The sequence below is a fragment of the Stegodyphus dumicola genome, chromosome 5 (genome assembly GCF_044657685.1).
Source record: "Stegodyphus dumicola isolate Sdum_Otavi_A_Nest chromosome 5, ASM4465768v1".
NCBI classification, from domain to species: domain Eukaryota; kingdom Metazoa; phylum Arthropoda; class Arachnida; order Araneae; family Eresidae; genus Stegodyphus; species Stegodyphus dumicola.
Window position 1 is genome coordinate 82,840,945 of NC_140772.1, and position 18,646 is coordinate 82,859,590.

Here is an 18,646-nt window from a genome sequence, read left to right on the forward strand (position 1 = left end):
ATCTGCAGCTACTGTACAGCGAAGATTACATATGAGTGAACTGTACTCCCAGGTACCTCGAGTTTGTGTTCCTCTATCCGTCCAATCAGAGGGGCACGATTACAGTGGTGCCAGGAACATGTCAATTGAAATGTGTCTGACTAGGGCAATGTCATGTTTACTGATGAGTCAAGATTTGCTCTGGAGCCAGATGACAAGCATATAAGGATATGGCGTGAACAAGGAACATGCAATCAGTTCCAAAACATCACCGAACATCACGCATTTCAAGGTGGAAGTATTATGGTGTGGGCAGGGTTGATTTTTTTAGTCTTATTTTGCCACATACTTGCTCAGTCTAGAAGTGTAGTAAATACCTAATAAAATTAGGTATTAAATAACCTTATCATTATAGATTTACATGGCCACTACAGTATAAAGGTCCTCAGGGGCTCACTTTTGTGAGTACGGGTGTGGCAATCCCGAGGTACCCTAGCCCTTCAAGGGATCACTTTCTTGGTGAGACGGGGGTCACGATCCTGGGGCCCTTAGTGATCTTTCCTCCCTTCCTTTTCATCTCTTCTTCTCTCTACTATATTCATTTTTTTCTGCCCTTGTGGTTTTCCTTTTCGGAGGTTCGGGCTCAAAGTGGGATCCTGTCACATCTCTATGTTTACAGCTTCTCACAGAGAGAAAACTACCTACGCGTTTGCCGTGCATTGTGACCCGTAAGGCTGGAAAGGAGGGTCCTGGTAGTTGAGGGGCAAGGTACTTTCCCCAACACACTGCTGTGGCCTCTGCTTCAGATTGAAACGGGAGGTACTTAGTTGTCCCCACTAGTGTCAATCGGCTGGTCACTTGTCCTTAGGGTCAGTGGCTTGGAGATAAGCTTTCGGGAGAGCTGACTGTGGGGGCTTCAGATTGCGTATAGACCCGGTTAATCCTGGCGCAGGTTTCTGCGTTCCCTTGTTGGGCTCCGTGGTGGATGGGGCTGCCGGGTCCGAATCATTTTTCATCTTCAATATGGCTCTCTCAAATTTTCAAACTTCATGAGAACATAGTTATGCATCAAAAAGAGTGAAAACAAATGAAAATGCCAATGCTATTCAATCCAAGATTCAACCACGTTTTGTTGTTATTAACGATCCAACAGGCGAACTGAAAAAAATGTCACCATTTCTAATAAATAAATATATTCAAGGAATTGCTGGAGAACCAAAGTTTATGAAGTGGCTACGATCCAGTGATCTTTTAATAGAAACTATATCTCCTATTCAGGCTGTAACACTTCTTGGCATAACAAGACTTGGAAATCTAGATGTTAGTGCTTCAGCGCACAAAACTCTAAATCACTGTCGTGGAATTATCTTGGAACTGGATCTTCTCTCTGTTTCAGAGGAAGAATTCGCCACAGAACTCTCCAGTCAGAATGTCTGTGCTGCTAAGAGGATTAAAATGTGTAAAGACGATCAGTTGATATATACCAAACACGTTATCCTGACCTTCAGTTCGGCTGATCTGCCCAAAAGTGTCAAGGCCGGGTATCTTCATTGTCCAGTAAGACCGTACATCCCGAACCCCATGCAATGTTTCCAGTGCCAGCGCTTTGGTCACTCCAAAATATCTTGTTGAGGTAAGCCCACGTGTGCACGCTGCTCTGTGGAGGGCCCTTGGACAGTGATAACTGTAACGCTGCACCACTGTGTATCAACTGTAAGGGGGAGCCTACAGCATATTCACATTCATGCCCAAAATGGAAAGCCGAGAAAGAAGTACAGGCATTGAAAGTTACTAGAAACATCACCTATGCAGAGGCTAGAAAAATTATTGCTAGTACACAGCCACATTCCAATGTCTCTTATGCTAATGTTGCTGCAAAATCCATTAAATCTGTTGCAATACAAACCAATCTAAAAAAGAAAATAGTGAACCAGTAAACTCAGATAAAAACAAACCTATACAGACAAATTATTAAATATTAAATAAAAAAATACAACTATGGAAAACCTTTCTATTACAAAGAAAAAACAGGAAGATATTCAAAACATTGAACCTGGGAATCAAAGTTACACCTCCCTCGAAAGTATGAGCTCGGATTGTGATGATATGGAAGTTGAGGCGGGATTGGAACTTCCAAAGAATCTCCTTCCGCGACAGACAAAGAAGCAGCATAGGCAAGACAGACATTCATAATGGCCACCCTTATTTCATGGAATTGTCGTGGTTTCCTCCAGGGTCTCCTGAACATCAAGAACATGATCAATATTTATCAACCAGTCGGCTTCACTTTACAGGAAACGTTTCTAAAACCTGATAACCAAGTCAGGCTTAGGAGGTATTCCTTTATGAGAAAGGACAATGTTGTTAGTGAACGCGCCTGTGGTGGTGTAGGTCTTCTCACCTCACATGACTATCCGTCAACTGTCCTTCTGTTAGCAACATCCCTTCAAGTGGCTGCTATACAGGTTAATATCAAAGGATTAGTTTCCATCTATCTGCCTCCAAATGAAGCCATTGATCAGAAAGAGCTGGATGAGTTGGTAGACCAGCTGCCAGAGCCGTTTATTATTATTATTGGAGACTTTAATGGACATAGTCAGCTTTGGGGAAGTAGTGATACAAATCCTCGAGGTAGACAAATTGAGCAGTTGATCGACAATCATTGCCTTTGTCTCCTCAATAATGGTCAGGATACATACTTCCATGAGCTGACAAGGACCTTTCATGCCCTTGACCTTGCCATTTGCTCACCATCTCTGTTGCTCTTCTGTACGTTTAGTGTTGGAGATGATCGTCACAATAGTGATCATTTCCCTATATTTGTTACATTTACAAGTGAAGGAATGAATCCCGTCATAAGACCCTCACGTTTTATATTTGAAAGGGTGGACTGGGAACTTTTCTCCTCTCTTGCCCACATTACAGAAGAAGTTGTGAATGATGTGCCGGTCGAGAACGCAGTGAAAGCCGTTACTGACATTATCATCCAAGCGGCCACAGCCTCTATACCTTTGAGCTCTCCAAAACCCCCAAAATACCCAAAACCATGGTGGAACCATGAATGCCAGGAAACTGAGAACACAGAGGAAAGCCTAGAGACATTTTCAAGGATGCCCCACTCTATCAAATCTTATTGCTTTCAAAAAAGGTAAAGCAAACGCCCGAAGAGTGCGATGGCAGAGTAAGAGGGATTCCTGCATATCGTATGTGTCTGGTATAATGCTTTCAACACCCAGTAAACGAGTATGGGAAAGAGTAAGAAAAGCATGTGGAATAAATAATGAGCACTCATTTTCCATCCTGGAAAAAGATGGCCAAGCGATCAGCACTGCGGAAGAAATTGCCAACACACTTGGTGAAACATTTGCTGCAATTTCTAATGGAAGCAATTATTCCCAATCATTTCTGTCTGCTAAGCAGCGCGCTGAAAAGATCCACATCAAGTTCAACTCTGACAACTGGGAACCTTATAACTGTGAATTTTCCCTCCTGGAATTAAGAAGAGCTTTGTTAGAGACACATCTGTCATGCCCTGGTCTAGACGGCGTTAGTTATGAAATGCTGAAGCATCTTTCCTGTAAATCATTGAATGCCCTTCTCGCTCTGTATAATCGGGTGTGGAAGGAGCATAATTTTCCCAATGTATGGAAGAAAGCTGTTGTCATTCCAATACCTAAGCCAGGGAAAGATTCGAAGAATCCTAATAACTACAGATCCATCGCCCTTACAAACTGCGTTTGCAAGCTTTTTGAGAAAATGGTGAACTGCCGCTTGGTCTATTATTTAGAAAAGAACAATGTAATTTCCCCCTATCAAAGTGGTTTCCGTAAAGGTAGAACGACTATTGACAATATGCTCCTTTTGGAAACCTCCATTCGTAAAGCCTTTGTCAAAAAGAACCATCTAGTATCTGTGTTTTTTGACATAGAAAAGGCATACGACAAGACATGGAGGCATGGGATTTTGCACCATTGGTTTACGCTGCAACTTGCCAATATATCTGCAAAATTTCTTGAAGGGTAGGAGTTTTCAGGTGAGAATTGGCTCTGTAGTTTCCATGGAGGTAGGAAGTAAGATGGAGTCGCCCTAAACAAGTTTCTCCCGTACCCTGGTCTGAAGCACCGGCGATCCCTACGTGGTGACCAAAACACTGGGTCATTTACCATTGAGTTCTATGGGATTTGACGTGTTCGGATGTAAATATTTTGTAATTACGTCGTAAACGTACATATAAATGTATATATTTTCTTTTTCTACAACACTTCAGAGTCCTAAGTATGTGAAAACAACATATTTTTAAACAACATTTCATTCTGAACGGAATTAAATGCTATACTTTTCACAGGACAGTTTTCTCAGAATGGTTTAATTTGAATGAAATACTTTCTCATGTTTTCGTTAATTACAGTAGCCAAAAAAAAAAAAAAAAAAAAAAAAAAAAAAGGTAATTCGATTTTATTCGGTTCATTTTAAATTAGAGAATTATTAGGAATTAGCGAAATACTTCTTTAATTAAATAGGTATTAAATAGTAATTGACTTTCTCTGAACATTTCTGAAAGGGAACAAAATAAGTTTTTTTTTTTTTTAAGTATTATTTAAAACTTGTAACTGAGTTATTATAAAATGTAAGGGGAATAATTCTTTTAATTATACTTATCAGATTTTTTTTTTACTCTTCATTTCAACAATACATATTCCAAAACTCTTTATTACGTTCTTAAGTGTGCATCTCATAGCATATGCTTTACAATACCTTTTAACAGATTGCTTTCCAATACGAACATTTCTTGCTTAAATAGTTTTATAACGTATTTGTCAACAGGATTTCAATTTATGTTTACAATTCAATATTAAGGTTATTATATATTTAGATAACATTTATAATCATTATAAATTAGATACATTTAATAATTAGATTTCTTCACAGTACTTTCACAGTTGTTTATAAGTGAATAAATTCTTCATTTCAAATACATTTATAAATAATTTAATGAATATTTAAGTATTTTGTCAAAGGCAGATACATGCTTTTTGCAAGCACATGCATAAATACCCATACATATTTCCTATTTTTCATTTCCGGCATGTGAAAATCTTTAATTTCTGTGCATTCACTATATTTTTCATGTAAAGTAATTTACACTAATTTAACATACACCCGAAAGTTTTACATAAAAAATATATATGAATATAATTTGAATGAAAATTATAAGTATTATTTTTAATACCCACTCAAAGGTCAGTTTTCTTCAAAATTCCTCCACGATGGCATCTCTCTCTTTAAGCAAATAGTCCTTGCATGCGTTACTCTACTTAATAAAAACTTAATCTGACCTATGTGCCTAATTACAAATATTTTAACATACATAATTTTATATTTATAAAACGTGTAAGCCCAAAGTGATTATTTTTCAGATATATAAAATTAAAACGATGGGTTTAAAATGAGCAGCAGTAAAGCCTCTCCTCTAAAAAATTTTAAAAGGTACATGTTATAATAATATATGGATATGAAAAAATTTTGTTTTATTTAAAACATTTTGACGTTTGGAAAATAAAATTAAAGTAGCGAATACTCTATCAAGGGTATCGAAAGACGTATACAATTTTAAATCCACCGTAAGGTATTTTTCATTCTTTAAGCATAACATTTTTCTTAAAATCTATACTTTTGTAGTGCAACAGCTTATAATTTTATAAAACAAATTCATAATCAAAATCGCTGTTGTTAGTTATCGAAAAATAACCAAGATGTGATTTTTGCGTAAATGTCACTAAACTATACAAATTGCTATTATCCATCACACTATGAATGTTTCTTTAATGCGAAAGTGTCCCTTTTTTTATTTCTATGGAAATGTCGTGTGTCGAAATACTATCAGAATCTTGTCAAGCGAGCTTCTGAATGTAAACAAAGAACACCCCATCTGGTGACCCAAGCTTCAAAGCAGTGCTTCACTTTTAGCGCAGATTGGCCCCTCCTCCCTTTCCTACCTCCATGGTAGTTTCAGATGTATTCTCTCAAGAAAAGGGTGTGCCTCAAGGCTGTGTGCTAAGTGTTACTTTGTTTAGCTTAAAAATTAATTCTGTTCTGAAAGAACTTCCTCCTACGATTTCAGGTTCTTTATATGTTGATGACCTCCATATATGCTGTCAAGGTGCAGACATGAGATATATAGAGAGGCAGCTGCAAATCACTCTTAATAGAATCGATCATTGGTCAAAAAAAGAAGGATTTATTTTTTCAAAACAGAAGACTGTATGTGTCCATTTTTGCAGAAAGCGTAACCTTCACCCTGACACTGAACTATATATTGGAGAATCAGTGATTCCAGTGGAATCTAAAGTAAAATTTTTAGGAGTGATGTTTGACCGAAAATTGACCTTCCTTCCACACATCTTATAACTAAGGAAGTAGTGTTTGAAGAGACTGAATCTTTTAAAAGTCCTGGCGAACGCCTCCTGGGACACGGACCGTTGCTCGTTACTCTGGGTTTATAGAGCACCTATGCGCTCTAAACTTGATTACGGGTCAGTTGTTTATGGTTCTGCAAGGCCTTCCATATTACTAAAACTAGATCCCGTTCATCATCAGGCACTACGTATATCTTCTGGTGCGTTTAGAACATCTCCAGTCCAGAGTCTCTATGTCCAGAGTCTCCAGTCCAGAGACTGCCACGAACCTTCGCTTCGGTTAAGATTTGAGCAGTTGTCTCTCTGCTACTATTTCAATGTTACGTCACTTTCTGACCATCCAAACTATATTTCTTCCTTCGATGACAGTTACAAACTCTTGTTTGAGGCTAGACCATCCCATATGCCTTATTTCTCACTTAGGGTTAACTCTCTAATTGAGAAATACCACATGACAGATCTCTCTACCCAGGCAGTAAAGCATTTCGAAATCTCACCTTGGGAGGATGCTCGGATTTCACTCTTAGACCTTTTCCAGCATTTTGGCAAGCAAGATACTAACGAGTTTGTGTACAGACAACTTTTTTCTGACCACAGGTGCAAATACAATAGTTACGTCCCTGTATACACAGACGGATCAAAAGCAGCAGGACATGTTGGTGCATCCTTTATTATTGAAGACCACATTGATGGTAAAAGACTGCATGACGCCTGCTCGGTCTTCACCTCAGAATTAAATGCTATATATTATGCTCTTTTGTTTATTTCTAAGCAATATCGAAGACAATTTATTATATATACAGACTCGTTTAGTGCTTTGAAATCCTTAAATTCAAGTTATAAGGCTCAGAATACCAATGTTGTTGATATTTTGAGCCTTAACCTCAAATTAAGAAGCCGTGGGTATGATATTCTTTACTGTTGGGTTCCAGGACATGTGGGTATTAAAGGGAACGAGCTAGCAGACATCACAGCCAAATCTGCTGTTCATCTTGCGCATCACCTCGTCCTGTTTAATGACATCCGTAAAGTCATCAAGGACAAGTTGTTGTTTAAATGGCAGGAAATCTGGAATAATCAGCCAGCAAATAAGCTGAAAAGTATCAAACCAAAAATTGAATGCTGGGAGCCAACTAGGAACTGGAAGGAGGAAGTTTTGCTGACCCGTCTGAGAATCAGTCACTCATATATTACCCATAGTTATCTGTTAAAAGGTGAGAGTGAACTGGCGTGTCCAAACTGTTCTGCTGTAATGTCAGTTCGTCATTTCTTATTAAAATGTCCAAATTTTAAAAATCTTCGTTTGAAACATTTTAAGAAACGTGACTTGCCTCTTGACCATATCATTGGAAAAGAGGTCAATCCAAATTTGTTTCAGTACCTGAAAGACACAAGCATGTTTTATTTAATATAATTTGATTTTGTTGTATTACCTTAGTGTTTTTAATAAGAAGTTTTTTTAATAAATCTCATGTCAATGATTTTAGTCTTGTTTTTGTAATTGAAATAATTATGTGATGTGTGTAATAATTTATTTCAAACATTTTATCATTGTATTCATTAGCATTGTAGATAACCCCATCATTGTATTTTAAGCTATTCTTGTGGTTTTTATGTTATCTGTTTGTGTATATGTCTGTTGGTGTTAAAAAGTTTCTTGACATGTGTTCCGGCGCAGATAACCATTGAGGTTTTGCGCCAAGAAACCCACCATCACCACTACAGTATAAAGTCTTTAATCTGGACGTCCATAATCTGGAATGACCTATAATCCAGACCTCAAAGCTGCAAACTTTCTGCGCATGTGTAAACACATAATGCGTTTACACATAATACGTTTACGCATGCGGGTTTAATCTATAACGGACGGTATTAGGTAGTTAGCTAGGCTAAAATTATCTAATTATCTATTTCAGCTAATGTTGTAGATTGAGTTGTTCCTTAATCTTCTAATTGGATTCGGCTTGTTATTTTTTGCAGAGTGTTAGAGCAATTTTATAAAAAGTAAGCTTGAACTTTCGATCATGTTAAAAAGAGTTTCCAATTCTGGAGCTGCCAAAGGATCTACAAAGCAAAAGCATGTTTCGATGTCCATTAAACAAAAAGTGGAATTGCTGCAAAAAATGGATAAAGGCATGAAGAAAGTGACAGAGAGGTGATTTGTTTCTCTAACCATTCCGAAATCTGTTTATCAATTTCACGCTGCTCTGCGGAAGGGGGAGGGATGTTGCAGCGAGCAATTAACTGGAAGTTGACCTGTCAGCACTATTCTCATCTTCAGCGTAGATGTTTTTATTTTATTCAGCTTATAATTCCTTACTAAATGTAGTGTTTCATCTCGATGTACTCCGATATGATTTAAATCAATTTTATCGTCATTATAAATATCAAGAATATACATCAAATAGTTTTCTGGTTGCAATTTTCTAATTTCGACTATGTGTAATGTATGCTTTACACATGCGCGTGTTGAAAGAAATGTTTAATAAAGTAAACAAATAAATATTAAGCTTTTTTTTTTTTTTTTTTTTTTTTTGTAAATTTTAGTACCCTTTAGATGATAATTGCTCTTTATTTCATAAATTATGGTTTCATATTTTTAAGTGTATAATTTTTGCATGCCATCTTACCAGATTTAAATTGATGATCTATAATCCGGAAAAACCCCTAATCTGGAATTGCCGAAGTCCCGACGAGTCCGGATTAAAGACATTGTACTGTATCTTGAAATATACAATACAATACATTAATATGATCAGCAGTGAGCTCAAAACAAGAATTCCATTGTGCTGGTTAAAAGTACTGTGAAAAGTTAGATTCTTTTTCAATTCAGTTTGTTAACAACAATAAAAAGATTAAATGTTCCTTTTTAATTTTATTCTTTTAGGGTAATAAAGTGAGTTTAGTACTTTAATTTTTTTCTTTTGTATTTTCTTTTACAGAGTATTTTGGCTGCTCCTTTTCCAAAAAGTGAAGAAGCTATTAATCATGTTGAAGAACTAGCCCTAGGCTATGGGAACAGATCTGCTGCTCTATTTCATCTACTCAAAAATAAGGTAATAGAATTTTTTCATGCTTCATTTGTTTGTTATCTCTTCATTATATCTCAAAATGTTGTTAATAATATTCTAGTTGCGTGAAATATTCTATGTTTCTATGAAATGTATTTTTTAATTATTATTTATATGCTCACATTATTATTAGTTATTACTCATAATTATTATTACACTAGTTATTTGCTCATTTTCTCACTCTTTAAGATTCTCCCTTTTTTCATGTGTACTTCTATTATATGTTAATAAAGTAAAAATTCTGCAAAATCACCTCTAGCTATAATTTTTCTGGAAACATCTGGAAAGTCAGAGAAATATAAATTGGTGAAATAAAATTGGACCCCCCCCCCAAAAAGAAAAACATCAGCAGAATTTAAGGAAAAATAGTTCAATCTTCTGGAATAAATGTTTTGTTTCAAACAGCAGATAAAAATTCAATAAACAAAACAAAAATTGCTCTCTATGAAGCAAATGAAGGGTTATTGTAAACTTTTAAGTTTTCCTTGCAAAAATATATCATATTTGATGTAATTTTATCAACCCATATCAACCTGTCCACCATTCTCTTTAGAAATGTAACTATTCATTGACTTAATGAATGTAATTTCATTAACTGTAATTCTTTAACTTAATTAATCTAACTTTTCTTTAAGACTTTGTTTAATTTGGTGTGATTCTTAATTCCCTTTTTATTTTAAAACATCATAGGAATAATGTTTATAATGAGTGATATATTGTTATAAATTTCTTTTATAGTATGAAAGTTTTTTTCTATATTTATTTTTCTAGTATTTTGTTTTGTTTTTGTTAGTCCAAAAGGGGCTTTGTCCCTGAAAGATTATTGTTTTCGTTTTGCGATTTTGCGTTGAATGACTATAAATGTCCGTTTCACTTTTCAAACTGTTGCCCCAAATGGTAGAGTCCTGCATTATATTTGAAGAAATTAAATAATGAAGTATCTGCATAAATATATGTATTTTTCTCCCATTGTGATAAAAAAATGGTACATTCAAGTTTTGAACGATGTAATCCTACTACGAATACGGGCATATAGAAGCCCAAATTTAAAATTTGGAATTTGTTTTATTATCAATTTCATATTTTGTAAAACTTTAACAAATTTTTGAGTAACAAACTCAACGATTTGAAAGCGAGCAATGGCAACACTCTTCTGGGGAGGGGGAACCTTTTTATCCCCAGCGCCCGGAACTGTATATCCGGAAATTCTAAAGACTTGCTCATTTTAAAATTGTTTTGCGATATTGCTGTTAAATTGAATTTTATGGGTTAAGTGCAAAGAACATTTAATAGATAAAGGTAACACACAAAAGGTTTAAAAAAATGTTCCTTTGGGCGTAATGTAAAACCTGAAAGATTTCAGATTTAAAAAAAAAAATGTTTTTAGTTATTTTGATATATTTATAGTTAAAAGCATGAAAGTGTTGTTAACACGTAATTTGATTACTAGTTGGCCATGTTTGATCAGGGAAATTCAAAATGGAATTTTAGTGAAAAACCTGAAAAATTTTTTGTTTATATTGATAATCTTTTCATATTAATTGAAATTAATATGAAAATGAGCAAGCATTTAAGTAAAATTACTTTGCATTTTGTTAGTTATGGGAGAAAAATAAATTTAAGCAGTCATTAGTTGAGCATTTATTTGGAAGGAAAAGTTGTGAAAATCAGATCCAAATTGTATGCTATTTTTGGGAGTTAATCACCTTCATTTTCTACTGTGAGCCTTTGGATTTCTGAATTTAACCATGGCCACATTCGCACTACTCAAAATGTCAAGAACTGGCTACTAGACTAGAAATTGTGGATTAAGTCCATAAGTATGTTTATAGTACGCTCTTGTATAAATGTTTATGAAATTGAAGAAGCTGTGGCATCTAATATGTATGAGTAGTTCACTGTTTACATAAAGACTTAGACTGAAAAAATGCTTTTTGCAAGATGCATTTCATATTTGCTCATTCTCGAGCAAAAATGCATTCGAGTCTAAATTTCAGCCAAATATTTGGCAATTTTTAAAAGGAATCCCACAGGTGCATCAAAAATAAACTGCAGTATTTTGGTCTGATCTGCAGTTGCTTTTGTCCCGTCCTTCTTGGAAATGTTTAAACCACTCACACATGCACTTCAAGGTAACAGCACATTCTTTGTAAACAATTGTCAGCATTTCATGAATCTCTTACTGATTTTCCAAGTTTGAAACAGAACAGCATATTCATTTGCTTATCCAGTTTGAGTTTTGACCACAGGCACAGTGAGCAGATGGCAGTTTTCATGTGGAGATGTTTTTGGTTAACCCCTTAACTGCCGCGGGCGTATGTATACGCCTTGCTCAGCCGATGCGTTAACTGCCCCAGATGCGCAGCCGATGCGTTAACTTTGCGAATAATTTTAGGTGTAAAGCAAAGCAAAGGATAGCAGTTTGGAAGAACGTATATATACGCCTGGGGCAGTTAACGCATCGGCTGAGCAAGGTGTATATATATACGCCCGCGGCAGTTAAGGGGTTAATAATTGTTTCCTATACAGGATCGATTGATCAATTAAGTGGTTCAGTGGTCATTATGTCAAATTATTAGTATTAGTCACAATCAGTATTAATAAAATTAATAATCCACATGTTACAATCTGATGATCTATTTGTTTCCTCAGTCATGTCTCACATCAGTCTGCACGAACACACATAATAGTACCTTCTAGGAATGAACAGGTTTATCCATTCTCCTCACTTAAACTCCCATGGAGTTTCTTTCAAATATTCAGATAATAAATTTAAATTCAATAAAATTATATTACATAAATAATAATCATTAAACTTCTTAAAATATATAAAATAAAATTTATTCAAATTCATATTAGTCATAGTTCGTGAAATGCCAATGGCACAACTTCGTTGATGGCTTGCCTAAAAACACCTGTAGATGACTTGACTGCTACAACTCTCACAAGTCCATCTTTACCAGGATACACTTCTTAGATGCAACCCAGAAGCCAGTTTAAGAAATTGGAGTTGCAGTTCTTCAACAGTACCAGTTGACCAACTTTCAAATTTGGTCGTGAAGTTTTCCATTTAGCATGAGTCTGGAGTTGATTCCGATATTCTGAATGCCATCAGTTCCAAAATTTTGCTTAGATTTTCTTGGAATTGATTCCTACTTGGAATGAAAATCCAAAGTAGTATGTGGTTCAGGAAAAGATATAGCATTTCCTGTCAAAAATGTCCTGAAATTAAAGGTTGTAAGTCATTCAGATCAGAAGAAAGCAGTAATGAGCGGAAATTAGAATGGCTTCTATTTGAGTAATTAAAATGGTTAACTATTCAAAATTCAGGATAGCTGATCTTGTTACCTTTAACAAAATTATTTTTACTGATTCTATGTTTGCTTCCCACAATCTGTCAAAATATGGAGAAGCTGGTGGCATAAAGTTCCATTGGATGCCTTCTTCTGCACCAAGTCCTTGAATTAGGTTAGATTTACAAATTTCATTCCATGCATTGAAAATGCTTCTCATACCTTTGAAATTCGTGGCGTTGTTGCTCCAGATGGCAAATGGTGTGGACCTTCTTGCAATAAATCGTCATATACATGGTATAAAATTAGAAACGACTTCTAAGTACATGGCCTTAATGCAGAAACAGATAAATAATGCAGTATAAGATTTTTAAGACACTTTTGACCTTTTCAAATCAGGTTTTGTGATTATGGGTCCTGCGAAGGCTTTGGAAGGAATCCAAACTTTTCGAAGGCTCTGGAAGGTGTGACTTTGTCTCTAGGTAGATCACCCATGATCTGATTTATCGTTTGATTCTTCATTCGAAAGCAAGTGATGCACTTATTTAGTACTCTTGTAACTCGATCTTGACCAGAGAGTATCCAATATGACTGTCTTATTAAAGATAATGTAGTTTGTATACTAGAATGCAAGGATTTTCTGTGATAATGTTCAATAATTAAAAAAGTGAAATGATGAGCTTTTGGCAAGAGTGTTTGATGTTTCTGAAATTCAGAACTAGCAGAATACTTCAATCTCCCTCTCAATAGTTCATTTTTGTCTAGAAATATGTTCAAAAATGTTATTTTGCTATTTTTTTAATAGATTACCCGTTTTTAAGCCCTTTATTTCCATTCAAAATTTGGTTGATTGTGTGAGTTTTGCTAAAGCTTCAGTAACATGTCTTAATTCAGAAGCACAGATTAAGTCTGTTCTTAAGTCTGGATTCACTTAACAATTACTTATAAATCTTAAACATAAAGCAGTTATCCTAATAAATTTACTGAAAGAGGAGTATCTTGTGATCAAATAGTTTTCAGTTTGGCTATTTTCAGCTGTTGCATTTACAGCAACTGATTTCTTAATCTCTAACTTATTGGTATCTTTTTGGTTTTTTGTATTGATTCTAAGGAGGATGTTCATTCTGTATCATTCATTTTCAACTAACACGTTCAGTGCCACCAGAGCAGGTTAGTCTTGAGCTCATTTAAAGATAAACCCATAAAACATAATTTGGTGAGATTATCGTTTCCTATACAATGATGCCATTCCTTTGGGTTGCTGTTTTTTTGTGTTTCTTTTATTCTTCATGAATGCCTTACATCTATTTGAATTGCGTTATTATTGACGAGTCTGCTCAGAAATACTGAGTAATAGGAAAACTTGTAGCAATTACAATCTTATTGCTCATTCTTGCAGACGAAAGTGCACCTATGAGCTCCAGTCCAGGAAACAAAAATTTTTAATTACAAACCTAGAAATTATATTTCCACCCTTTAATTCTATACATAAGTCTGCAACCATACTTTAAACCTTCTTAGGTGCATCTGGGAAAAACAGTGTAATTGAATGGTAATTGTATCGCTGGGCAAAGAATTTTGAAATAAATATCAGTAAATAATTATTCCCTTTGCGTGTTGGATCTCGTTGAACCATTTATTCCAAGAAATTTCCCACTGTTTGGGCAATTTTTTCATTCTAGTCTAATCTAAATACCAAATTTCCTGTATCAAATATTTAGCTCTAATAGTTTACGGTCCTAAAAAACTTCAGTAGGTCAACTTTTTGATCCAAAAAGTTACTTAAAAACTCAATAGGTCATAAACTCAGTAGGTCAACTCAGTAAAAACTCAGTAGGTCAACTTTTTGGATCAAAAAGTTGACCTACTGCTTGTAACAGGTGCCCTTTTGTGTTAGTTCTTTCTAAAAAGAAATTCTTAGAGATTTCTGAAATCGAAATAAAAACGTACAAGTTCTTTCATCCCAACCAATTCCCAACACTTTTTAAGCTGTCAACTTTTTATCTAAAGTCACTTCAGCTTGATCTACGTGGAAGTTTAAAAGATCCATGCTTGCATCTTTTTGAATATATGCACTCTCTTTACAAGTCATTCGAATCTAACCTTCTGATCTACATTTCTACCTAATCTTATAAATTTCGGAAACTTAAAACATTATTATTATTTTTAATGTGTTAAATTCAGCAAATCGCTCAAATGAGTATTAATCAACATGTTTTTATTTCTGAATCTCAAGTGCTTTATCATAATTTTCATCACTGAAAGCAAATCCATTAATATGTGCTTAGCATTACCACCTAGATGCGACATCAAGTAGTTAAATTTATCAACTTTGCTGAATTTAGGATTGTTATGAATAGACCTTTGAAATGAATCATAAAAAATCTAACCAAACTGAATAATTTCCATAATATTTACTAATATGAAATTTTGACAATTTTACATTTGCACTTTCATTTTCATTATTAATCGAATATTTTATGAAACTATATCAACTTAAATAGAATTAAAATTCATTTTCTTAATTCTAGATTGAAGTTTTGATTTAAAAAAAAAAAAAAAAATTTTTTTTCTTTAATTGGTGAAGTGTAAGATATTTATTTTTCAAATTTAATCAAGAAAATCAGTCGCTTAAAAGAAATGCATTGTCACTGCCCAAAATAAAATGTTTTTAATCTTCCACGGACCAGTATGTTGCCATTCAGCAAGGAATAGGACATTTCAGTTTCCTTTCAAATTTAATCTCGTACTGATTAACAGTCTAAGCAATTTAAAAGCCTGTATTTTAGATAACCTCTATTATTATTAATTATTAGTAGATTTCTCAGTACTATTATATGTTGAAAAAAGTACAAGTTTTATTAAATTTGAAATTAAGTAATTTGAATTCTAGAATGCATATGAATGGTAAAATTTTAAGTTGTTTTAATAATTTGAAATTTTAGAGTCCATTTAAAAGTAATTTAAAACAGATGACGTGTAGTTTTCTACAGTGAAATTTGCATAATTTTGTTAGGAATTTATCGTGTAAAGTTTTGAATTCTAAATTTGTATTTCAGTATTCAGAATTATATTAACTGCATGTGTTGCTGTACATAACACTGCAAATTGTAGCAGTTTTGTAGAATTTAATTTTCAGTAGAATTTAATTCTAAAATATGTTTAGATTTCCTATGCTATCAGATTTTTTTGCTTACTTATTTTAATTTATTCATAGGAATGTTTAGAAGATATTGAAAGGGCAATTGAATTTGATTATCCTAGAGATTTAAGGTTTAAATTATTGCAAAGGAAAGGGCAGTGTCTCATGAAACTGAATCAGCCAGCATTAGCAGTTGAAGGTAATTTTATTTTACCATTATTACCAATAGTTTTAGATACTTAAATATTGTCCCATTGACTGTGAAATGATAACAAAGCAGTGCAGCTGTGGGACAGTTATAGATAGGCATAGCATAGCATGATGTTTATTACTTCTGCATTTTTATGTGATGCCTCTCCAATTGATTCTCAATAAGCCTCTTTGCATTTTTATTAATAAGGATATAAATTAACTACTCTTACTGTCATTCTCTCTTTATATTTAGAAAATTTCCATTTTGGAAAAAAAAAAAAAAAAATTAAAATTTGGGATCTGCCTTCTACAGAACAGCAAGCAGTGAATATTTTTAAAGATATGAAACTTACTATAAACAAAGTGTATATTAATGGACAAGATATGATAATCTGAATATGGCCAACAAAACAGTAAAAAATTGGAACATTTACCTGTGGGAAGTTTGCATTCATATTGTTCTGACTAGAGCTTCTTGTAAAATGGGAGGGCCTTACAAAATAGCAAAAATCATGAAAGCCTTTTTATTAAGAGCAAAAACAAAGTGGCCTAAATATTGATCATTTCTTAAATAAAAAGGCATTAGTTCCTTCAGAATTCTGAAAGAACAATTGGTGCAATCTCCATCAAATTTCATGATTTGATGGTAGCCAACTGTCATGATTGACAGGATAATTCATAAGTCCCTATTTTTAATTATTTTATATGCTTAAAAAAAAAAAAAAAAAAAAAAAAAACACTTACGATGAAATTTGCTCAGTTAGATGTGCTAGTGAACTATTGTAAAAAGAAACTTATTGAATAGCAGTAATAATATAGTTAATATTGTTCTGAATCAGAAAGGTATTTATGTTTATTATTATTTCATTTTAAATTTTGTCTGTTATATGAAAAAAGTCTTTCATATTTTTAAAATACTTATTTTGAAATACTTTTAATAGTTTAACACATTGACTGCCACTGCACTTTTCGGATTCCAGTCCAAGAAGCCAAATCGATTTAATCATATTATATTATTAAAAATTGTAATTATGATTCGTAACAGTCATTAAAAAGTTTACAGGATTTTTTATTTTTATTTTTATTTTTTATTTTTTAAAGGTTTTTACAAATTATCTTGTAGTCAGCTTATGTTAGACAAAGCTCTTCACAGAAGTCCACAACGAGTTGATTCGTACAGACATGCTTTGACTTGTTGCCTCAGTATAGCTAAAACAAGTGCTAAGCGAGTAAGTAACTTGTAGTGGAGCAAAAGTGGAAACTACGAGGTAAATCATATTGGGCGTCCTGAAGAAGAGCGCTAATACGAGTTACCTCGTGTTGGGCAGTCAACGTGTTAATAAAAAAAAAAATTATATAAAATTTACTTATTCTTTCACTAAGCATAATTTATTCAGCATTGTCATTTAATTTTAATATTTTCATCATATATTACAGAAGTTTTTCTGTTTTACACTGATAAGTAATTTAGATTTAAAAAATGTCTCGATAATTGTTTAACTGAAAATGCATACTTTATACTACTTATCATGAGCAGGAAATGTCTTACTTCATAAGATTCCTTTAGTTACTATGTTTATTTTGCTGTGCAAGAGTATAATATGAATGGAATAAACAGATGTGTGATGTTGTGTATTTAATTTGTATACCATATTTACAGGCGTGTTCCCCCTACTTTTTTAATAATTTTATTGCATGAAAATTGAGGAGGAATTATACGAATAATTTAATTTCTGAAGGATGTAGTTACAGTAAGAACATTAGAAATAGTATTCATAAATAAATAAACAGTAATTATCGCAATATTATTTATTTAAAGGAAGCTTGCATTCCAATTAGAATACACAGTATTCTTATTGGAACATTAATCACAGTATTATTAACATTGCAGTTATCTAATAAGATATCTTCTTTACTGCTTTCTTATATATTGAATCTCGGTTAATTTTATTGTTGCCCACTGCTACTCTCTAAGCCTAAAACCATTCAGTGCTGCTGGAACAGCTGTCTGTGTCATTTACTGCACTTTCCAAGTTGTCATCATCTTTTTTCATCATTGATTCTGTCTTCCCATATGCAATAATCTTCATAACTATCTAGACTGCATATGTTTTCTCAAAGCTCTTCGCTAATATACCCCGCCATTCTGATTACATGACTCAAAATCCACAAGCAAATCAGTTAGTTAAGCAAACATTGCTTTATCAGATCCATTTAAATTTTTTTTTTTTTCCAATTTTGCTTTTTAACACCTTGAGGAAGGGAAGCATTGTGTGACTAAAAGTGTTCAGAAATTTGTACTAAAATGCTAATGGGGAAGTACATGATAAAATACGGTATGTTACTAACAGTGTGTTACGCTGTGAATTCTAGAATCAAATAATTTATATTTTTTTTAATTGTAAAATTAATATTAATCAAGAAGCTTTTATATTACAGTGTTTCTATGTATTTAATGTGTTTATTTTGATAATATAAGGATATAATATGTATGGAATCTATATTATTAATATGTATATGCATTTTTTCATAGAATTAACAGTAATTAATTTA

The 18,646-nt window shown here is 33.6% G+C and overlaps 1 protein-coding gene across 2 annotated transcripts in view; it reads left to right on the top strand.

Moving 5' to 3' along the window:
- LOC118189548 (protein-lysine N-methyltransferase SMYD4-like) overlaps window positions 1-18,646 on the top strand; it is a 111,674-nt gene that overhangs the window by 11,380 nt on the left and 81,648 nt on the right. For both annotated transcript variants that reach the window (XM_085816809.1, XM_085816808.1), the window contains exons 3-4: window positions 9,338-9,451; window positions 15,977-16,100. In XM_085816809.1, the coding sequence (XP_085672935.1) occupies window positions 9,338-9,451; window positions 15,977-16,100 (238 nt within the window). The remainder of the gene's footprint in view (window positions 1-9,337; window positions 9,452-15,976; window positions 16,101-18,646) is intronic.